The following is a 24,406-nucleotide window of genomic DNA, read 5'->3' as shown; positions in this document are numbered from 1 at the left end:
TCCACAACCTTAAGGCACAGAATTGTGGGCATGGGAAGAGACACTTGGTTTCTAGATCCTTTATCATCTTGGTTGCCCTCCTCTGTACACATTCCAGCTTGTCAATATCCTCGTTAAAGTGTGGTTCCCAGAACTGTATTCCAGGTGTGGTCTGACCAAGGCAGAATAGAGTGGAACTCATTCCTGGTGGTCTAAAGAGAAGGCCTTGTGACATCTCTTGCGACAAACACAGCCTGGCTCTGTTTGAATCTAACCCCCAATGGATACTTCTGTGCAGTCATGATATTACTACAGTTCTTGAAATCATGACTTACCGGAATATTGTACAGGTGCTGCTGCTACTCCTATTTTTTCTTTCACAATCTTTGCAGTTAAAATGGGAGTTCTGTTGTGTTTTAAATTTGCACTGTAAGCAATCATTTGTGAGCTCTGGCTTTATGGGCATTGTGATAACGATTTGAATCTGCATGCCTTTAGAACATGTGGAGGAATTTATTAAAATTTCCTCTTCCTTTTCTTCTTTTAGTGATTCCCGTCATTTACTTTACATGCTGGAGAACACCTGGACTGATGCCAAGTACATTTTACAAATAATGTGTGAGCTCAATGTTCTTCCACTAGCCTTACAGATTACCAATATTGCTGGCAATGTTATGGTAAATTTCATTTCTTAGTAAATTTACATCTCCGTTATTATATCTGATTTGAATATACAATCTTATTCACAAAACTGGTTCCTTTACAAAAGGATATATATATTAAGCCTCATATCGGGAGGTTCATAATAGAGATGTGTTGATCAAGTCAAAAGGAGCAGATTGATGTTACAGATTCCAAGCAGAGCAAAGACAAAACGCCTTAAAGCCCAATAATACAATTTCTGAAAAATATTTAAAGCAAATGCTATTAATGCAATACCATTGTTGGCGTTTTGATTTCTGTTTCAACCTGTAACTAATTGGCTTTTATTTCCTTACAGTCGAGGACGCTGATGGGTGGGCGAGCAGAGCGTAATGAATACTTGCTCCTTCATGCATTTTATGAAAAAGATTATATTGTGCCAGATAAGCAGCTCTTTAAAAAGTCTCAGCAGAAGCAGGTGAGTAATTTTTTCAGCCCCTCTGCATTTGTTACTTTTGGTTTATAGCAGGCACATTTACTGTTATGTGCACAAGCTGTGATGATCAAACTCTTGTGACACCCCTCAACTCTTCTCATCTATGCCAGGGGGTGACAGTCGGAGTTGTCTAGTTTTAGCCAGACCAGACTTTCCCATTAAGTCTGAACTTGGTGAACTCTGGTTAGTTGAAAACCTTGGCTTGTTTGAACTAATCATAACTCTAAATGAACCAGATAACCAGAATTGTCCATGTTCAAACTCAACATGTTAATTTAAAACTGACAGTAGAAGTTTTTGACCTCCCTTTTCCCCTCATTTTCATGCACCAGAGAAGTAATTAAGCACTAAGCTTGTCCCTCATGTCCATAATGCTAAGCTATTGTTCAGTATTAGGTCTGAACCAGAATACTGTTTTGTTCTTCCACAGCATCAGAAAGTTGGTATTTTGGAGAGGTGTTTGTTTTTGTGTTGTTGCTGCACATCTATATATGTGGTGCTGTACAGAGAATGACATACTGGGTCTGTCTAGCCTAGCACGGTCCGCACTAAGTCTCCATATAATTAGAACTTCAGTTTTGGCTTATTCTTATGTCTCATACAGCTGGAAGATGATGAAGATATTGAAGGTGATCAGAACAAATCAAAGATAGGTCGGAAAAAAGCAGCATATTCTGGAGGTTTAGTTTTGGATCCCAAAGTGGGTAAGAACTGCAGCTTCACTACTTGAAATGGTAGATCAAATAAGAAAGGTGATGAAGATACACTAAACTACTTTTAAAATAAGTCATACAATCCTTTCTAAAGTCTTCCTATACTTCCTGTTCCCTTTTTTCCTAGCGAAGCACAAAAATGACGATAGTGGGATTTTTCTTGTACTGCACATTCTGAAAATACCATAGCTGTTTCTATTTTGAGAATGCAGGAACAAACATTAGCTTTAATTTAGAGAATAGTATATCTCCTCTTGAATGTGGAGGAGGAAAATGTGTACTTTATGGCAGTTAGATCTAACTGAGATGTGTGGCAGTAATCCCCCCCCCCCCCCGCTTATATTGGAGCATGTGGGAAGAGAACAATTGTGTTTGAATTTGTATTTAATATGAAATACGTAAAGTTTATATAATATGCAGAATGATGATGAATAATTGGGACTTTCAATTAAGGTATGTCTTTGATAAACGACTGGATGGGATCATGCTGATGCATAATCCAGACAAAATAGAATTCCTGTTTATATGGGGTTTGGGTTTACAACTTTTCTTGGATGAGGCTTCCCTGCTCCTAAAAGATGAGTATCTTTCAAGTTTGTGTGTACTCCTTCAGTTGGCACTCTTGTAGGATGTGAAAGTAGTGTTGGTGGCATAAAGTGCTTTTTTTTGAGTTTCAACTAGTTCACCAGCTATGACCCTTTGCCCTTATGGTGCATCTCCATCTGTAAGACATATGTGTCTACTCATACCTGGACAACACCTGGACAACATTTATAGGCCACCCAGAACCTATAAACCACCCTGATGTGTCTATAACATGCGTTCTTAATCAGCCGGCTCAAGAACCACCTGCAGGCAACACATCAGGTGTCTTGGTCCAGATAGAGTCCAGAAGATTCAATAGGCAATCAGGCTCTTCCAACTGCTCTAAACAGTGAACCTGCTGCAACTTGCCCACGTCCTCAACATGGTGTCCTGAACTTAGATCCTCCTACCTTGGGCCTAAATTTCCCCTCAATCCTACTGTTGCTCTTCAAAGAGAAATTAGGCCACCATAAGATTGACCTTACGCTTGACATTTAAGATGCTTTCTGCTGGTAGACAAACTCTCACAACCTCAAGAGTTCCTCTTGAAGTTTCCACATAGATAATTAAAATGATGGGCACTAGTCTCCATGGCTGGGGAAAATACTGCCTAGCACAGATGACCCGGGGAATGACAGAAATAGGCCACAGTGTAAATTGGCTGGCTTGCAACATTTAAAAACACCATTATAAAATACAGAGTAATAAAAACAATAACAATAACGAAAATACAGGACCGCCTCTTCTGGTACGCCCTGCGGAGGACCTTACAGTCCACAAACAATAATACAGTAGTACCTCTGGATGCGAACGGGATCCATTCCCAGTGACTAGCATCATCTACACCTTAGTTTTCAAAGGCCTGACTGACTTAGGAAGTTCTTAGCCTCATGTCTCCACCAAATGTGCCTCTGATGTTGCTGAGAACAAGACAAGGTCTTCATCTGAGGATCTTAGCGCCCAGGCAGGTTTCATAGGGAGATAAGATCTTTCAGATTGACCCAAGCCATATAAGGCTTTATAGGTCATTACCAGCATTTGAATTGTGCCCAAAAAAGGACTGGCAGCCGGTGAAGTTGGTTTAACAGGGGACTAATATGCTACCTGTAACTTGGACCAGCTGAAGCTTCCAAACACTTTTGAAAGGTAGCCCTATGCAGAGTGTGTTGCATCAGTCCAGCCAGGATGTAACTAAGGCATGCTTCACCGTGGCCAGATCAGATATCTCAGGGAATGGGTGCGTGATCCATAATTGTGGAAATGCATTCCTGCCCACCACTGAAATATGGGCATCCAGGTTCAGGGCTGAACCCAACCAAACTGCAAGTTTGATACTTCAAGTGAAGTGTAACTCCACTGAACACAGATTGAATCCCTGTTCTCTCATCTGCCTTGCGACTGACCTGGAACACCTCTGTCCCTACCGGAGATGATGATGATGGTGTTGATGATTTTATTATAGATTTCCTTAGTTTACAAAAGTATGTGCATTGCTGTATACAGAATAAAGTTGGGGAAGAAGAAGGGGGGCGAGGAGTGGTAAACTTATATTCTTATACTTAGTGTGTATGTGGGGTTTTTATGTCAGCGTCATTTCGGTAGGTTCTCTTTCTGTTTGTTTTTTATATTTCCTTGGTAGTGAGACAGGTTGGGTGTGGGACCCAGGGTGTGATTGATTGTGTTTAGTTGGCTGCAATGAGGTTTGTTTGTGTGTGTAAGCTGGGGGTGGTGGTGGTTGTTGGGTCAAGTTAGCCAGATTGATTCATATGCTGTCGTGTCCCTACCTGAGTTAAACTTATCCAGTCCATTACTGAGATCACACACTGATTTAGAACAGAGTTGTGTGTCATCAGCATACTGATGGCATCATACCCCACAATTCTGTATGACCTCTCCCAGTGGTTTCATGTATTTGTTCAATAGCATGGAGGACAAGATGGAGTCCTGAGGTATCCCACATGTCAACAGCCATGGAGTCGACCAGGAGTCCCCAGCAGTACCTTCAGAACTTGTACCTTCAAGAAGGACTAGCGCCACTGTTAAACAGTGCCCCTAAGTCTCATTCCTGACAGTGATCCAGAAGGATGCTATTGGAAGGTCTAGCAGAACCAACAGGTCCAGTTCCTGGTGTAGATCATCCACCAAGATGATCAAAGCAGTCTCTGTTCCATAACCGGGCCTAAAACCAGATTGAGATGGATCTAGATAATCTGGTTTATCCGTTTCATTTTGTATACTGAGTACATGCATAAAAATCTTCTCTCTGCTGCTGCTAATAAGTGGATGCTTTCAGTTTCACATGGGGTCTCCTTTCTGTGGTGACAACTGTACAGAAGCATCCCAGAGTAACACTGAAGCTATCTGTTCATCCCTGGATAGTTAACAGGGTTGGATCGTTCCACTTCTGACATATCTGCACCGTAGACTGGTGATGAAGTGTAGTGTTTTGAAATAATGCAGACCTGAATGCTGACAGAATCACATGGACACACATTGATTTCATAATAAACCAGAGTACTTTTGAAGGAATCTGACTTTAAATGTCCCCCTCACCAATGACTCTTCACTCGCGTTCTGGTGTTCTTTTACACTGTACTGCAAGTAACTTGTCTCTCACAGTCTCCATAGTAGGTATATATTGTAATGTGAATTTTGTGTGTGTGTGTTTTTAATTTCAGGTTTTTATGACAAGTTCATCTTGCTCCTCGACTTCAATAGCTTATACCCTTCAATTATCCAAGAGTTTAACATCTGTTTTACAACAGTTACCAGGATGTCTTCAAGTGTGCCAAAAAAGACAGAGGTGTGTGTTTAATTTGACAGGAGCTTTTAATGTTTGATTGTTAAAAAAGATCATATGTTTATATTCAAGAGTACATTGAAGTCTCCTTAGACATTGCGGCTGTATTTAGTAATTGTAGTGTATTGCATGATACCATGTTTAATAGTATAATTTTTCATTATAAATTGTGTATAATCTCATGAAATCAGATTGGTTCCACCTTGACATGGAGTTCATTATATCTTCCTTTTTAGCAGCTGCATAATATTTTTGTGACATTAAAAAGTGTACATGGGCCCTCCTTGTTTTCTTACATGCTTAGCTTATTCCCCATTTTTCCATGTAAAACCAGATCAGTCTTGCTTGCTGAAACATTTTTTCTACACCCTGTCCTTGTAAAGTTCATTAAATATGTATATAAACTATTTTTTAACATGATTTATTGGCCTATATGCCTATGAGATGGCAACAATGGCATTGTATTGTATCCAAGTATTGTTCAGCAGAACTGTTGCAGACAAGGAAGGCTTTGATCTTTTTTGCTATGTTGTTCAAAGTGGTTTTGTATGCTTCTCAGGTGGTATCCAATCTGGGTAACTACCGTATTTTTCCCTCTATAACACGCAGATTTTTTTCTCCTAAAAAGGAAGGGGAAATGTCTGTGCGTGTTATAGAGCGAATGTGTGGTCCCTGGAGCCAAAAAATCAGGCAAAAGTCAAATCGTGAGTCACGGAGAAGGGAAACCTGAAAAGAGGAAGTGGCTGCTTTCCTGCATTCTGCCTCAGGGTCTTACTGCCCACCCTTCTCTGTTTCGTTGCTGTGATTGCTGAAACGGAACAAAGAGCAGGGAAAGCCCCTCCCCTCCAGGCAAGCAGAGTGTCGTTCTTTCTAATTCCTCTCTGTGCTCCGGTGCTGCTGGGGGAGAGGGAGAGAGAGTGGGGGAGGGAGAGGGGGGGAGGGAGAGGGAGGGGGGAGGGAGAGAGGGGGGAGGGAGGGAGGGAGAGAGAGAGAGAGAGAGAGAGAGAGAGAGAGAGATGGCTGGCTTGGGGGGGAACTTTTGCCTTTCTTTCCTCCCACCCGTTAAATCCCTCTCCAGCATTCTTAGCCAGCTGCTTCTCTGCACACCCCTCTCATGTCCCTTCTTTGTTTTTCCTTCGCTCCCCACTTAAAATGTGGTTACAAAGCATAGATCAACATGGATCCTCAGGATCTTTGCATTGGGTCACCCCAAATTCACCATCAGATCACATAGCATGTCCATGGCTACAGCCTGCCCCCCCAAAATCACGCACCCATTGTTGCCTGGGGCTGCAATGGTGCAAAACATGGTTAAAAAGCATGGATCCACATGGATCCTCAGGATCTTTGCATTGGGTCACCCCAAATTCACCATCAGATCACATAGCATGTCCATGGCTACAGCCTGCACCAAAAAAAGCACGCACCCACTGTTGCCTGGGGCTGCAATGGTGCAAAAATGTGGTTACAAAGCATGGATCCACAGGGATTCTCAGGATCTTTGCATTGGGTCACCCCAAATTCACCATCAGATCACATAGCATGTCCATGGCTACAGCCTGCACCCAAAAAATCACGCACCCACTGTTGCCTGGGGCTGCAATGGTGCAAAACCGTGGTTACAAAGCATGGATCCACAGGAATTCTCAGGATTTTTGCATTGGGTCACCCCAAATTCACCATCAGATCACATGTCTGTGGCCACAGCATGAAGCACAAAAATGATACATCCACTGTTTCATTCAGAATGTTTTTTCCCTTGTTTTCCTCCTCTAAAAACGATGTGCGTGTTATGGTCAGGTGCGTGTTATAGAGCGAAAAATACGGTAGGTTACAGAACCAGGCTTAGCTTAGATTCTGCAGCAGAACAGAGTTAAGTGCCTTCAGAACATGCTTTGGCCAGCCCAGGATAGTGCAGATGTACCTTACACTCTACTTTGAGGTTTTCACTAGATATTTTGTCAATACCATTTATTTTCTTTATCTGTTTATTTAGTCATTAAATTTGTGTCCTGTTCTTTCTCCCAAATGAGAAAAAGTCAAATGAGTGTACTCAACTTCTGCTAGTCCAATAAAAACAAATCCACATTTTTGTGTTAATGGTTACCTGTCTGAGGTTGCTTGGGCCACTTTCAGTCTCTGGTCCTCATGCATGCTTATGGTTTTCTTGCGGCACCAAGATCCTGTGTCCATATAGGTTCCTTTCAGCTCGTAGATGGGGCATGCGAACTGGAAGAGACTAGCAGTTTTAGGTTTGAACCAGGAGTTTGTCCTTGGTTTGGTGTGAAGTGCTATTTTCCCCCAAGGGGATGGTGATTAGGCCCTAAATCACAAAAACACCTTTTGGGTTATTTATATGCCAGTTTTTCACGTTCCCTTCTTGGGGAAAGAAGGTGTCATTCCCCGAATGAGACAATTTGGGCACAAGACAGAGATCCACTGGGGGGAATTCCTCCAGAGTAGATATCAATCTGAATGCCGATGGTTCTGGAAGGAATGGTTATCTGACCTAGTTGGGATGTCTTCTCCATTAGGGTCTTTTGAGATAGAACCCATAGGCATATCCTTGTTCATATGACAGGGTGGAAGCAGCAGTTTCAGGAATTAGGTTATTCTGGTAGTATTAACTTGTCAAACTAATAACTTCACAGGATGGAGAAGAAGAAATTCCAGAATTGCCAGATTCATCGCTAGAAATGGGAATCTTGCCTAAGGAGATCAGGAAGTTAGTTGAACGAAGGCGTCAAGTCAAACAGTTGATGAAACAGCCAGACTTAAATTCTGACCTCTACTTACAGGTATATCTAACAGAATGAAAATGTCCATTGTTGAGAAACTAGACCAAGATCCTGCTTGTTTGTATACATATATTCAAGGCTAATCTTTTAATGTAAGAAATGAATATATAGGGCAATTTTTTTGCTGCTATTTATAATTTTCTGTTAGGCTAGCCTATCTTGCTTCTTACAGAAGGGGCTAAAATGAGCAGCTAGATAAAATTTCCCAGTGCAATTAACAGGACAGGCACCCACCCCCACTTACATGCATGCCACTCGTGGATGACTGCATTTAAATGGGTCACTGCTAAATAAGTAAATAGATTAGACTTCAATCAACCAGGAGCACTGGGTGGGAAGTGCCTTCTCCCCACTTCTGCCATTTCACTGGTTCACCTGGAGCCTTTGCCCCTCTACCAGATGGCCACTCGGCATTCTAACATCTCTCTTATAAGTGACTGACTACATATGATTGTATTTATATATTTAACTACTTGCTGTGATGGTCTTAATTTCTTCTTTGCAGTATGATATCAGGCAGAAGGCTTTGAAGCTTACAGCTAACAGCATGTATGGATGTCTGGGATTTTCCTACAGTAGATTCTATGCAAAGCCACTTGCCGCTTTGGTGACTTTCAAAGGCCGAGAGGTGAGTCAGCAGCGAATAATGGGCTTGTGACCTTCCCTTCCCATTTCCTTCTTGTTCACAGCTGAGAAACGGACTGGACAAGCGTCCAAGAATCCTTCTTGTCATTGCGTGTGAACTAGAGATTGTAGTTAATCAAACAGTCTGGTTGATTTTGAAACAAGCCAGCTTCGAATCATGCGTTATGAACCAAAGTTTAATGCTGAGTGCAAATTTGGTTACTGAATGTTTGAGTCAGTTGTAACATTTATGAGAATGCATAAAAAGGTAAGAGCAGCTCCGCTGGATCGGACCCCTTTTACATGTATTCATCATAAGTTTCTGCATTAACCTGCAATAAAAAAGAAAAGTTGCTAATTAAATATGTATTTAAAGAAGTACTTTTATAATAATAATAATAATAATAATAATAATAATAATTTATTATTTATACCCCGCCCATCTGGCTGAGTTTCCCCAGCCACTCTGGGCGGCTCCCAATCAGTGTTAAAAACAGTACAGCGTTACATATTAAAAACTTCCCTGAACAAGGCTGCCTTAAGATGTCTTCTGAATATCAGGTAATTATTTATCTCTTTGACATCTAATGGGAGGGCGTTCCACGGGGCGGGCGCCACTACCGAGAAGGCCCTCTGTCTGGTTCCCTGTAGCCTCACTTCTCGCAATGAGGGAACCGCCAGAAGGCCCTCGGCGCTGGATCTCAGTGTCCGGGCTGAATGATGGGGGTGGAGACGCTCCTTCAGGTATACAGGACCGAGGCCGTTTAGGGCTTTAAAGGTCAGCACCAACACTTTGAATCGTGCTCGGAAACGTACTGGGAGCCAATGCAGGTCTCTCAGAACCGGTGTTATATGGTCCCGGCGGTCACTCCCAGTCACCAGTCTAGCTGCCGCATTCTGGATTAATTGCAGTTTCCGGGTCACCTTCAAAGGTAGCCCCACGTAGAGCGCGTTGCAGTAGTCCAAGCGTGAGATAACCAGAGCATGCACCACTCTGGCGAGACAGTTCGCGGGTAGGTAGGGTCTTAGCCTGCGTACCAGGTGGAGCATTTGAACATTTTCTCCAAAATACGCATGTCTAAATGTATTTCATATAAAAATATGCATTTTGTTACTAATATTTCATTACAATATTCACAGTTTTTAAAATACAACACAAACTTCCTTTAACAATGCTGCCTGTATATCCAGCAATCTTTCACTTATCAAACCATGTAAGTGAACAGTTAAATAATAGATTTTGATTCTTTTTAAAAATAGTTTTTAAGCTGACAATTGTATTGCAAAATTCAGGTGCTGGCTCGCCAGAGCAGCTTCGTCACGCTGGCCACGTGACCCGGAAGTGTCTCCGGACAGCGCTGGCCCCCGGCCTCTTAAGCGAGATGGGCGCGCAACCCCAGAGTCGGACACGACTGGCCCGTAAGGGCAGGGGTACCTTTACCTTTTAGTATTGTTTATAGAATGTGGAGTGGCCTTTGCCCCCATCCTGAAGTGGGTGGAGCTAACCCAGTGGCCCTTTGCACATTCCTGAATAGAGCTACTGTTGCCATGCATTTATAGACCACAGCAGTGGCTCTTGATGTTGGCTATTTAAAAAACGACCTAGCAAGTGTAGTCAAACCATCTGCCCTAGTTAGTGGTGAAATACATTATAATATCTAGTGAGGGTCAGAAAGTGCTAAATATTTCCGCTGCCAGATTGAATCTTTAGAAAACCAGAAGGGTATGTTGTGTTTGGTGCAATCTGGACTATTGCTTGTGCTCCCAAACCTCTAATAATCTGATATTTATTGTTATGTGAGTAATCTCACTTAAATTAGAACATAATGGCTTGCTGTATCCTTTTGGAGAAAAAGTGCAGCATACCTCTTTCTCCTTCAATACACTAGTATGTCTGAATTATTTACCAAAACTAAACCTTTTTCCTTGCTGAATAACATGCTGGTAAGTCATATTGACTTGGCCTACGGCTGTAGTTGAGTGGCAGAGTATCTGCTCCAGAGGTCTTAAGAATTATTAAAAGTTGTGTCCATATCAACCTTAACCACCATTAATGCCATCCACATCCCCACTTAACCAAGGTTTTCAAATCAGTTTACAAACCCACGTTCTCTCAGTGGGGTTAAGGCCAGAACAGTGAATTATGTAGACATTCTTCTATGTGGATTTGTGCTAGTTAGGAAAAAGATAAGGGGATAACTACACTTTATGACTTGTGGCTTTGTTTCTACATCATATACAAGAAAGACGTTTATTTACAAAATTGGTCAGAAGGCACACATTCAGAAATTAGCTTTTAAGAACCTCCTGACGTAGGAAAATCTTAACTCTAAAAGTTTACATTGTTTCCTTGCACTGGTCTGAAAGTGTCCAGTTTTGGTATTCAAATAGTTTCCATTGTTTCATTCAAAATTTTGCTTATTACAGCCCTGCTTGACTTTCAGCAACTTTGTACAAACTATATTAGCCTTTAGCAGAAAATCTCAAGCAGAAGAAAGCATGCTGTTTTATTCGTTGTACAGTTGGCATTATTGCATATAGTAGTAGAGTGGTAATTATGCAGATTCTTCACTAGATGGCGATATATATCTTGTGTTTATTTAAAAAAATTAAGCCATTTCTGGTCACTTAATGTGAGTTCTAATTATGTATAATTTGATATGACTTTAGAGATTTACAAAATTTCCTATATTATTAGAGCTTCACTGAGAATATGGGTTTTGTGCAGTTCAATCCAATAGGAGAAAACTGGTAAACTAGCAGTGCATAAGATTAGGGTAACAGAAGAATATGGCTTCTGAGAAGGGTTTCTTCATAACTGTCTCCACAACATCTATTTTTCCATATGGATAAAAAAATTTGTACCCCTAACCTACAGCCTGAAATAACTGGTTGATTCTTGATTGAGTGCTAGATTCTGGCAGCTGGGAGTGGCTAGATTTGCCGTGGTCTCACCAGGAATTAGCTTCCTGATTTTATTCTAGTTGTCATATTTGTGTTGCCTGTTGGACATACAGAGGTGGATGTGCACATCTGCTTCACTCCACCAAAGCACACCACACAGTCCCATTACTTTTACAGCAAACCCCTGCAGTTCATTTGCAATGCAACCAGTTCCTTCAACAGAGACTGAACACTTGAAGGGCTCACAGCAGAGATTTTGAAAACCTACATTACACTGCCATTACACTGAAGTGAAGAAACAAACTGATGCAGTCAAAGTGCTTCTCATGAGTTACCTACTGTAGGATAGGCGCAGCCCTTCCCATCACCTGCGGTTATTACTTGAAACCACTCAGTGATATAATTCCCGTCTTGGAGACAGTGCTTTGCTTGGCTAGAGAGACTGTCCTAATAAGGCAACAAATCCCACTTCCAGTTTTGTCTTCATATCTTCTCTGGCAACAGTGGTTGACGTAGGCAACTTTGGCTCATTTTATCTGTTTATCCTACCCAAGTGATGTATGCCATTACAGTGACCTTCTGTGATTTATATAGTTGAAACTGGTTAATGAATAGGCAAAACCAGATGCTAAAAGAGGAGAGAAACCTGTGGGTCAATAATCTTGTTTGTTCTGTTACCACACTTAAGGAAAATATGTTTAGGAAATAGATACAGCATGAAGCTGCTGAGTTGAATGTTGTTCACTGTTGTGGCATGATTTCTTTTAGCTTGAATAGACATTGAATTTTGTTATAGTTGCTACAAACAGTCATTATGGATTATTTAGTGTCATGTAAATTGAGCACCAGCCAGCGAGTTTTGGGATAAGCCAAGAATGATTGACTCCTGGTAACTGAATCTTATTTCTTCGATTCATTACACTATACTGCTGCTTGCAGTATTTGTTCTTTCCATCTTTTTAACCTTACCTTATATAACAAATTATAGTGGCCACCACAAATTCCTATCTTCTGGAACCTCATTTGTACATATCCAGCATCCTAGTGTATTGACTTCAGGCTTTGAAGTAGGCAGAGATAACCTGTCCATGGATCCCCTGATCCCTATAGCAAAAACAATAACAGAAGGCAGCTTATGATTTTCATTCCTTTGTCCTGAATCAAAACAGATTGGTAGGTATTTGTAAGTGTGGTGTAGTGGTTAAGAGCGGTAGACTCGTAATCTGGTGAACCGGGTTCGCGTCTCCACTCCTCCACATGCAGCTGCTGGGTGACCTTGGGTGAGTCACACTTCTCTGAAGTCTCTCTGCCCCACTCACCTCACAGAGTGTTTGTTGTGGGGGAGGAAGGGAAAGGAGAATGTTAGCCGCTTTGAGACTCCTTCGGGTAGTGATAAAGCGGGATATCAAATCCAAACTCCTCTTCTCTTCTCTAAGGAGCTGGATTCAAGCGTAGGTCAGCAATAAAAAACAACAACCAAGGTGTCAGTGAAGTTAACTCTTTATTCAAGAAACCAAAACAGTGCAGACCTAGTGATCCCAGCAACTCTTCCCAGTAGGTCTTGCTCCAACAAGACAATTGTGAGGACTGACCATTCACTGTCGTCCCACCACCAATCTCCTGATCCTGAGCCTTCTTCCCTTGGGGCTTCCCCAGCTGGTGCCCTCCACCACTTCTCTGCATCCATGACAGAAGTTGGGGGGTGGAATCTTTTTGGGGGTGGGTGGGCTTTTGTTTCTCTTCTACTGTTTAAAGTATTGTTTTATAGTTAAATTGCAAAGTCACTTTTTGTTTGTTAAAATCCAAAGTATTTTTTTCTTTAAGCTAGGAAGAAAAACAGATCAGGGTGAAGAACGCTTGTAAATATTCTGTTTCAATTCTCATTGTTTTGCTTTTTTTTAAGCTACACTAAAAGCCCCTTTTGAATAACAGTGTTTGACAGGTCTTGTGAAGCAGCTACTGCTGGCACTGAGTCAGGATGACAGAGCAATAATTTTAAAAACTGCTTTAGTTACTTAAATGCAACTCACTTCTAGGAAGACTGCAATAATTTGTTATCTGGTCTAATCAACTCCATCTTTTCATTACTACTTTCCTTGCATGGCTTTTTTTTTTTTTTTTAATATGTGATACACACAATACGGTATCTGAATACAAGGACCAAGAACCAAGTTTCCACTTCCACTTCATAGTACAGTAGTACTTTGGATCCTGAACACCTTGCAAGTTGAACGTTTTGGCTCCCAAATGCCACAAACCCGGAAGTGACTGTTTCGGTTTGCGAACTATTTTTGGAAGACGAACGTCTGATGGGTTTTCTGTGGCTTCCGATTGGCCACAGTAGCTTCCTGGGGCCAATCAGAAGCCACACTGGGGTTTCTGAATGTTTTGGAAGTCAAACGGACTCCTGGAACAGATTCTCTTCGACTTCCAAGGTACAATTGTACAGTGGTACCTCGGGTTAAGTACTTAATTCGTTCCGTAGGTCCGTTCTTCACCTGAAACTGTTCTTAATCTGAAGCACCACTTTAGCCAATGGGGCCTCCCGCTGCCGCCGCGCCGCTGGAGCACAATTTCTGTTCTCATCCTGAAGCAAAGTTCTTAACCCGAGGTACTATTCCTGGGTTAGCGGAGTCTGTAACCTGAAGCGTATGTAACCCGAGGTACCACTGTACTATTAATGTATGAGTATCCATATGTTGGCATACATTGTCTCAGAGGAGAAAGGTCTTTAATACGGACGGGCATAGTACAGTGGTGCCTCGCAAGACGAAATTAATTCGTTCCGCAAGTTTTTTCTTCTTGCGAGTTTTTCGTCTTGCGATGCACGGTTTCCCATAGGAATGCATTGAAAATCAATTAATGCGTTCCTAGGGAAACCGACTTCAGACCAGGTCCGGGGACAGTCTGTCCCCCGACCTCTTCTGAAGGCTGGGGGGGGGGACAAGGGCTTTTCTTCCCACCCCCAGCATTTTAAAAAACCCCGGGACAGCGGAGGGCTTCTCCGCTGTCCGGGGCGATCTTAAAATGCTGGCGGGCGGCATTTTAAAATCGCCCCGGACAGCGGAGGACTTCTCCGCTGTCCGGGGCGATTTAAAAGCCCCTGGGAAGGCAGGCAGGGGGGACAAAGACTTTTGCCCCCCGCCAGCCTTCAGAAGAGGTCCTGGACCTCTTCTGAAGGCTGGCGGGGGGCAAAAGTCTTTGTCCCCCCTGCCTGCCTTTAAAAGCCCTCCCGGAAGAGCGGAGAAACGCGCTGCGTTTCTCCGCTCTCCCAGGAAGGCAGGCAGGGGGGACAAAGACATTTGCCCCCCGCCCTCCTTCAGAAGAGGTCCAGGACCTCTTCTGAAGGCTGGCGGGGGCGAAAGTCTTTGCTCCCCCCCGCCTGCCTTCAAAAGCTGTCCGGCCAAGGCTTCGCGGACCTCTCCGCAAGCAGCGGCAGCGCTGCCGCTGCTTGCGGTGAGTTGCCGGCATGCCGAAGCCTGCGCGCACTGAGATCAGCGCGCCCAGGCTTCGCGGACCCCTCTGCAAGCAGCGGCAGCGCTGCCGCTGCTTGCGGAGAGTTGCCGGCATGCCGAAGCCTGCGCGCGCTGAGATCAGCGCGCCCAGGCTTCGCGGACCTCTCCTGCCTTCAAAAGCCGTCCGGGATAGCGGGAAGCGCTTCCCTGCTATCCCGGACTGCTTTTAAAATGCTGGCGGTGGGGAGCAAAGCCTTTCGGCCCCCGCCAGCCTTCCTGGACCTCTTCTGAAGGCCGGAGGGGGGGAAAGGCTTTGCTCCCCACCGCTAGCATTTAAAAGAGGTCCCCGGAGATTTCCCTATGGGCTTTCGTCTTGCGAAGCAAGCCCATAGGGAAATTCGTTTTGCGAAGCGCCTCCAAAACGGAAAACCCTTTCGTCTAGCGGGTTTTCCGTCTTGCGAGGCGTTCGTCTTGCGGGGTACCACTGTATTCATTTCCCTACACTGGGTTGGATACAGACCTGCTATCCTGCAAACATACTCTGGTCCAGCAGAGGCTCCCACTGTAGGTAGAGATGGAAGCACTTTTTTCCTGATTCCTGCACTCCCCCCAGCATCCTTCTTCATTGTGCTGCAGTGTCCCCCAATCCTCTGGAGCAGATTTTGAGGGCAATTAGATGGCTGCTGTGGAAATGGGATATTGGCTAATGCCACCCTGCTTCCACCAGTGGGAGCATTTCCTGAGTGCAATGGGGTCTATTTCCCGCAGCCAGCACTTTTCTGCTTTGCCCTCCTGCTGTAGCTGACTCTGTAGGTCCCACAGAGAGGTTCATGGGCCCAGAAGAAGTAAAGCAGGCAGGCAGGCAGGCAGACTGCTCAGAATCATGGGGGCAGGAGCAGGGGATGGGTAGAGGACCAAAATGACCATGGAACCTCGTTCTTACTGGGGTGTGGGCCTGGAGGGGAGGGGGTAGTTGTAACCCAGATAGAAGGACAAGAAGGCCTGTGGCTCAGGGTCAATGATCCTTCGTAGAAAAATAATCTTTCTCTTATTTCCACTTTTTATGATGCAACAGGACTGGGCTAAAAATAATGTCCCTCTAAAAGCATCAGAGTAACTTTAGTGACTTTTCCCCCCAGCTGTGAGAATTGTCTTTTTATTGTTCCAGAAATTTATTTGCTCTGGTAATATGTTCTAATCTTACACCTCTTAACACTTATTTCCATTTTTTCACTGTTCAGCTCTTTTTCTTTAAACCAGTGTCCACAATATTGAATTTTTTTTTAATTGATCTAAGCTTTAAATTAAAGCACAACAGTCATTTTGTCGTGGCTACCAGTGCCGTCATCTTCTTTTTTTTAAGCATTTGCTGTCCAAGCCCAGAGTGTTTTCCTAGGTCCTGGAAGAACATAGTTGGCGTTATTGTTTGTGAAATGAACTTGCAGTGCTGCATTGTCCCATCTTCACAATGAGGAAATGACTCTTTGCCAAGACAGGCAACTTCATTTACTGGGGGAGCATGTAAGGTATGCATGATAGTAGATTATCACATTTATCAAGTATCAGTACTAACTTGGTATTTGTCCCTGGCCTTTTCTCTGCTAAGTGAAGTCCTATATTTTGTGTCCATCTGTTCTGTCGTTTCTCTCTCTCTCACACACATATATATTGAGAACAGTTGGTACAAATAGTTTATTAATAGTCTGTAGTTCATAGAACTTGATGTAAGGGCTCTGTGCTTTGTATTTCATTTATTTATGTTATATGATGTGATGCTTCTGACCCAATGGCATACAGTTTGGGAATATTTCGCTTCTAGTGAGGCCTGCCATTTGGCTGCAGGGGTTCTTGTTTGGAGATTAGGCTTTTAATGTGTGAATTCTTCAATTACTCGTTATTTCTTCAGAGCTAATGTTTTTGATAAAGCATTTCAGCTAGAAGCAAACAACAGCACACACACACACACACACACACACACACACACACACACACCGTCTTCTTTTGTTTGGAATGGATGGGTGAGGAGCAAGAGGAACAGAGTTACATTTTCCGTACCATCTCTTTAAAAAAATGTTTATGTAAGGAAGGACTAGAAATAATTTCAAATTCCTGGAATCTACTTCTAAGATTTTCTGGGATCCAGCATTACATTCAACAGATTCATATAAGAGCTTGTACAGATTTTGTAAAAGGACAAATCACAATGTCCATGTCCATGTTTTATGATGGTTAAAAGGACTGCAGATTTTCACTTCAGTTTGTTGTCTTACTGGGAAAATGGTCTTTGACAGATGCTGGCAAACATTGGCTCTTTCTCTCCGGCTACGGTTACTGTTGGTTTCCCACTATTGTGGTAACAGTTGGCTTGTACACTACCTTAAAGGTATGTTTGCTGCTACCTGTTCAGGAGCATATGTAGTAAGGAGACCATGGAGAGCAGTAGATGATACAGTACCTCTTGGCTGCTTAAAGCAATTCATTCTGGCTGTGGGAATTTTATGGGGTGAAGAGGACACAGGCAGAATAAAGGGAAACAACCAAGAGTAGAAGCAGCAGCTGCTAAGAGCCTGAGGCTGGGAATTCTGCCAGCTCCTGGTTCTGTTCGCAGTGGGCAATAATTGTTGAACAAGTTCCTAGTCCCAATGGGACTCAAATGCCCAGCACTACACAACACAATTAATTACAATTATTATTTTTAACAAGAGTTGTGGTGATGGAGTTGAGCCGTGGATGAAACGTGTAAAACAAATGGTATAATGCTGTTGGAATGGCATCTTATCTGTACTGGTTTTATGTGTACTTAAAGGTTACAAGTTTCATGAACTTGCAGCACTAAATTATGTCTTGTGGTATACAATTTCATGTTTTTGATGGATCAGAGAAATTCCACTGGAATTCCAAGTCTCTTCCTGTAGCACAGAGCAGTGTCTGGTCGCTGAATTTTTATTGTGACTAGCTACTCCAGTGTTAACTGCAGCACTAATTTCTAAACCCTTCAGGGGGGAATGTAGTGCACTTACAACATGAGGATGAGGCAGTGATTTTTAAGAAAAGTATATTGGCTAAAACCAAACTGCTTTTTATGAACAAGCTACAAGAAGTTTTAGCTATTGCATCCCAATATTCATTCATTCCCCTGAGGCTTTATGTAGCCTATTACATGCTTATGGCCAGTGTGGTAGTTTGTGTTTCTCCTAGGTTAACAATTTTTCAGTTCTGCAGAAAGCCATGGGCCTTTTGATGGTTGTTCATATTTTGCACATACATCCTATGACTGCACACCTGTGCAGCCTAAATGAATGCAACATTGCAGTCTTTGTGTTTATTTCAAGCATTTTGCCTGTCGCCACAGTTCAAGAGGAAAATCTGCACATGGGGAACAGAAGTTTAGTATGCTAATAAATTCTTTGCTCGGGAATGACAGCAATGTTGATGGCTGCCGTGTAACAATGACATACTGGTCCTGGAATGTTGAAATGATCAAAGTAACCTTAGCATGTCTTTGTGCACATACCTCTATGTTATACGCCAGTTGTTGGCCTGAAAGTCATTTCTTCCATGCTATTGAATAAATGGCCTTGATCAAAGTTTACCACGGTGCTCTCTCATTTCCAGTTACTTTAAGATCGGTTGTGATAGAATGGCTAGAATGTTGGGACAGGATGTGAAAAGCCCACATCACCACTTGGCTACGATGTTCACACAATAGATATGACGTTTAGCAAATCGTTCTGCCTGGACACTGAGGTCCAGCGCCGAGGGCCTTCTGGCGGTTCCCTCGCTACGAGAAGCCAAGTTACAGGGAACCAGGCAGAGAGCCTTCTTGGTAGTGGCGCGCGCCCTGTGGAATGCCCTCCCACCAGATGTCAAAGAGAAAAATAACTACCAAACTTTTAGAAGACATCTAAAGGCAGCCCTGTTTAGGGAAGCTTTTAATGTTTAATAGGTTATTGTATTTTAGTGTTTTGTTGGAAGCCGCCCAGAGTGGCTGGGGGGACCCAGCCAGATGGGAAGTATATAAATAAATAAATAAATAAATAAAAGTTAAGTGTGAATAAAGAATGTATAAAATGTAAATAAATGTATAAAATATAAATAAAAGAATGAATAGAAATGAGAGACATGAAAATGGAAAAATAAGGGAGCATGGTGGAACTCTGCAAATGCTCATTCTACTTGTTCACACGTCATTATAAGTTATGGTTAATGGCTCTTTCACTGCTCTCCTAGAAGGAAATGAGCCATAATCCATCCCTGAGCATTCATTCTTAACCAGAAAGCTTGGTTTATTTTACTCCAAACAAACCATGATCTTAAGCCAAGGACTGGGGTTTGTTGTTCACATTAGTGGAGAAGTGAAGAGGGAGCAATCTAGTCATTCACAGAAGCTGTCAGCCATGACTTAGGATGAGAAGCGAGCCTGCCTAATAAAGTTACAATTAAAATGAAATGAATACTATCATTATAAAGTTCTAGGTAGTGGTCCCTCATTTCATGTATTGCAAAGAAAATGTACGCAAGCATTATATGCATTTATATATTTTATTTGAGGCTTGTTGATGTTGTTGCAGTTTCATGTATAGCTTGACAAAGAGGGATGTGACCCATTAGTCTTGTTAATGTGTTTTTGTAGGAGGCATCTGAGGAATTCTGCTATGAGTATTGTATTTCTTTGTAGCCACAATAAGCGCCCTCTGTTGAATAGTATCACTTTTCATGTCGGTCTTTAGAGCATGTGAAAGCATCTTCAAAACTCCTTTTAAAATGATCTGCAAGTACTAAGTGAATTTTAGTCAGAACTTTTGAGTGATAAAAAGCAGAAGTTTTCTTTATTTGAATTTTGAGCTAGGGTGTTAATCCTTCTCTGGTTATTTTCCCTTTTCATTTTTTATCATTAGTTGCTTTGTTGTGACGAGTGTTTCAGAGTTGGTAATAGTTGCTTGTAGCGAGAAGCAGAGTGAACAAGCTGAAATTCTAACAACTTGTTCCTTGAGTAAGTTTATATAATGGTGTAAAAAACGACACATCATGCTAGTTTTAACTACAGTTTGTATGAAATGAAGCAAACTTTCATTTATCTCTGTGTGTTTAGAGATATGAGAGCAGAGGGTCTTCAGGTTAGAGTGATGGACCAAAGAGGCAGCATGATTTGAGTCTTCACCTACTGCTTCCAAATATCAAATTCAATTTTCATCTGCAGGTCTAGCTAAGAAAACATGCCTAGTCCAAGGTCAACTAATAAGCTTCATGGCTGAATGAGGGATTTGAACTTGACTCTCTCCCAGATTAGGACATGGGTGGCGCTGTGGGTTAAACCACAGAGCCTAGGACTTGCTGAACAGAAGGTTGGCGGTTCGAATCCCTGCGACGGGGTGAGCTCCCGTTGCTCGGTCCCTGCTCCTGCCAACCTAGCAGTTCGAAAGCACGTCAAAGTGCAAGTAGATCGATAGGTACCACTCTAGCGGGAAGGTAAACGGCGTTTCCGTGCGCTGCTCTGGTTCGCCAGAAGCGGCTTAGTCATGCTGGCCACATGACCCGGAAGCTGTACGCCGGCTCCCTCAGCCAATAAAGCAAGATGAGCGTCACAACCCCAGAGTCGGCCACGACTGGACCTAATGGTCAGGAGTCCCTTTACCTTTAGCTTTTTACTCTCCCAGATTGGTTCTGTCTCAGGCAATGGTGCAAGCTTGGGGATGGGGCTCTAGCTGAACTAGGGTCCTCGGCTGGGCACAGAGTCCAGGGCCAACGGATCACATTCCACTAGAACTAGTTCCAGATCCAGGAAGCACTCAATGGTCGAACAAAGATCAGGTTCCAGTGAGTCAAGTTCAGACAAAGCAGAAGTAAAGTCTGAAAGGCAAACAAGCTATGCTGAATAGTTCCAAGTGGCGTTTTGGAAGGCTACATGCCACTTGGAACTATTCAGTGCTCCAACAATGAACAAACCCAGCCTGAGCCTTCCTTTCCCCACTCCTGATGAGGGAAGCCTCTACTCTTAAAGGGGTTTTTGGAGCTGTGGAGTCCAATGGTGCAGGGGAGGCCTTGGTTCTATTATGGCCTCTCAGCTGGAGTCCTTTGAGTCTAATGACATTAATGCAACCTCTTGAGGCCGAGAGGTGCTGGCATCACAGACTCCTGTGATGCTACAGCTTCTGAGAGGGCGTGCCTGTCAACGGCTGACTCATAGGCTACATTCTCCTCCCAGTCAGATATATTTTCTAACTTCCTGAACTCTTTCCCTGACGATGAGGAGACAGAGGGCTGAGTCATGTACTTCTGCTTTTATACCAAGTTCATTGGCTTCCAATTCAAAATGTGCAGTTAAAGTTGAAGAGCACAATATGCTAAGGATTGCCTCCGCCAATATGGTCCTGCTTGCATCCTGCAATCTGCAGGACAGGGTCTTCTTTGTGCTTCATCACTAGATGAAATAACTAATTATCAGGCTATGAGGATACAGCACCTTGTGAATTTAACTTTTGCTTTTGATGGCTTGTTTAGAATGGCACTAGAAACCTGTAAAGGTACTACCAGTCAATCTAGTAATCAAGGCCATTTCAGATAAAATGAAAAGGGTATGTGTATTCTGGAAAATACACTTTAGCATTGTGGCATTCCGCCTACCCTCTTGGTTTAAATAAGATTTTGTATTCACCTGCAATCAGGTACTGGCAGGATGCTGACAACTGTGCATCGGGAGAAGCAGGGCTAGAGACTGACTTGGCAAAGAGGGCCAGTGGTTTATGGGGACCTGTGCCAGCCAGGAGGCCAGTCAGAGGCAGGGGAAACTTCAGAGCTGGAGGGTGGAGCACAGGAAGGATCAGAGGAAGACGCAGGTTTGGCAAGTGAAGGGCCTTCCACCCTCTCCTGCCCCACTATCTCCCAGAACCAGAAGGAGATTGAAGAGTGAAGAGCAGAGGAAGCTTCCATGCAAGCGTAGTTTCTGCATGCATCCCATCAGGAGGAGGTACATACCTGGCGGAGGGGGAGTGGCCTCTTGTTGCTGCAACTGCTCCATAGAACTGGGTATAGCTGCCTAGATGCTAGACCGGTGTGCATGGGCACTCGGAAATGTAGAAATAATTGTGTCAGCTTAACAATGAAGAATTACCTTTCTGCCGTGTGCATTTGGCTGGAGAGTGCCCTTCACACCTGCATATGATCCATGGATTGCAGAAAAAGAAAATTCACTTGTGTTGGATCCGAGTAAAAAGAAGAGTTCTCAGCATGAACACACATTGAATGGATTCAGTTGCAGAAATTGTTGCCACAGTCATTTCCCCGTCTTAAGAATTCAAAGTAAGATGCTTGAACAACAGGCAGACCATTGTAGAACTGTAAATTGTACACTTGAATATGCAGAATAGGTGGCTTCTGGGTTGTGCTAATTTACGTTGTGTGCTGAAAACTTTTCCCCCCTTCAGGTTCACCCCTTCACTAATTTTCTCTCTTGAAACAAGGATCAAATGTGGATGCTGAAGTTTTCCACTTAAATTATTCATTCATCTTTTCCAATGGATGACTCTTCTCCAGTGGCATAATCTCATGTGAAGCTGGTGTCGTCCTAAAATATGTTTTGTTTTTTGATGTTTTAATTGTTTCCTCATTTGTGTGTGTGTTTGCCACCCTTGGCTTCTTTGGAAGGAAGGGTGGGATATAAATCATCATCTTCTTCTTCTTCATAGATATAGTGTGTCAAATGACACAGGTTAATAAGCGTGCACAGGATTGTATGATGGAGGAGAGCCGGACCACGCAAGTTAACCTTACGCTGGCCCCTTTCAATGCTGTTTTTACACTGAGGGCATGTCTGGTGTGGGAGAGCCTGTCAACTTGCCCAAGCTGTCCTCATGAGCTGGAACTCTGATCATTCGTGGGGTACAGCACTTCCCCGACTACATTACCCAGAATGCCTCACTTTGAGACAGGAACCCCTTGGCCTTTCCTAGAGTGAGGCAGGAGGCCATGCAGTGGCTGGTGGAGAGCCTTGTGAGGTGGGTGTGTAAGAAGTGGTGTGGTGGCAGTGGCAAGGCCAGATGGACAATGAAGCACACAAGCAAGCAATTGGGGAGTGGGAGGGGGGTGACAGTTTTTTGCTCCCCTGAACCCTGAGACAGTTGCATTCTCATTCCCTCCCCTGTTATGTAGCTTCTCTCGCTTGAGTTCAAGTGATTGGCGTTAAACTGATGCTGGTGTCATGGTCAGTACACTTCCTTCTGTGCTTAACACTTATCTGTTAAACAGCCTACCAGCCATTCAAGAGGAATCTTACTCTCATATGGGTTCTATTGGTACTGTTTTAATGGTGTAATGCCTTTGATCAGGTACCTGGCTGTGTAAACAAAACAAAGAACAGAAATTATGAACATTTTGAGGACTTTCTTGTGCTTGTTCTTTGTTTGCTACAAGACTGAAATTGGACCTTGATGTGAGCGTATCTTCTCTGGATAATTTCATTTATTGGTGCCTTGAACTGAGGTGACTGTATGGCCACACACACACCATACATGGTAGCCTAGTTCACAAGCCAATGTGTCCTTGAACCTGACTTTTTGTTTGTCAAATCAAGAATGAGAAGCCTTTAAACAGCTTAAGTGTCAGCACTTTCCCCAGCTGACAGGAAACTGATCTGCTGCTTGGCCCTTTGCAGTGGGTGCTTATATACTAATGGCATGTCGCTCGGACCAGAAATTCCCTTTTGCATAGGTCTCTCTACAGCTGAGATGGTGGTGACTAGGGACAGTGGTGGTGTCTGCCATTTTGCCACCAGTCAGGATTGTCTGTGGAAAAAGCAATCATGTGCTGCTTGAGTGGCTACTTTTGTCTGGGTGTGACACCTCCCCCCCCCCCAAGAAAAATTCCTCTGTCACGGTCAAAGCCTGCTTGAGAGGAAAAGAATTGCACTGCTCTTCAGCTGTCAAAACACTGACTTGCTTCAGGGTTAAAGGTTAATGAAAACTGTAACTTGAGCTGCCTGATGTAGGAAATCTAATTAGTAAGGGCAATTAATTCAATCACTTGGGATTTTTGGGATTCCCTCCCTCCATTCAGGATTTTAATAATATGTTTCGGATATACATTTAGTCCTTTTCTTGCGTTAAATAACTTCCCTGTTTCAGATTAACTGACAGCACTTGAAGCTATGAGTTTTTGAAGTGGAGGAATGCATGAAGTATATATTTGATGGGTGTGGCAATTAGGCTATTCGTAGCTTTGCTTTCTTCCTTTTGGGGTGATGTGTATTAAGGTACCTGGTGCAGATAAGAAGATAGTGCGCTGCCCTCATTGTTAAAGCATAATACAATTATTAAGCACCCGCCACCTGTTAGTATCATTCTTTCTAAAGGTCATTGTGTGGTGCCTTGCTGTCTGACTTTAACAGCCCTATATCAGGTTTGTTGGCTACTGTA

General features: G+C 43.1%; 1 protein-coding gene and 1 non-coding gene across 5 annotated transcripts in view; both read left to right on the top strand.

Moving 5' to 3' along the window:
• POLA1 (DNA polymerase alpha 1, catalytic subunit) overlaps window positions 1-24,406 on the top strand; it is a 178,593-nt gene that overhangs the window by 29,347 nt on the left and 124,840 nt on the right. For all 4 annotated transcript variants that reach the window (XM_077927407.1, XM_028727457.2, XM_077927408.1 and 1 more), the window contains 6 exons: window positions 527-656; window positions 980-1,099; window positions 1,722-1,821; window positions 5,094-5,218; window positions 7,867-8,013; window positions 8,519-8,641. In XM_077927407.1, the coding sequence (XP_077783533.1) occupies window positions 527-656; window positions 980-1,099; window positions 1,722-1,821; window positions 5,094-5,218; window positions 7,867-8,013; window positions 8,519-8,641 (745 nt within the window). The remainder of the gene's footprint in view (window positions 1-526; window positions 657-979; window positions 1,100-1,721; window positions 1,822-5,093; window positions 5,219-7,866; window positions 8,014-8,518; window positions 8,642-24,406) is intronic.
• LOC114596655 (small Cajal body-specific RNA 24) lies at window positions 4,696-4,828 on the top strand. The gene has a single exon (XR_003706598.2).

The sequence above is a fragment of the Podarcis muralis genome, chromosome 4 (assembly GCF_964188315.1).
Source record: "Podarcis muralis chromosome 4, rPodMur119.hap1.1, whole genome shotgun sequence".
NCBI classification, from domain to species: domain Eukaryota; kingdom Metazoa; phylum Chordata; class Lepidosauria; order Squamata; family Lacertidae; genus Podarcis; species Podarcis muralis.
The sequence above is the reverse complement of the archived record's forward strand: the minus strand, read 5'-3'. Positions and strand labels throughout refer to the sequence as shown.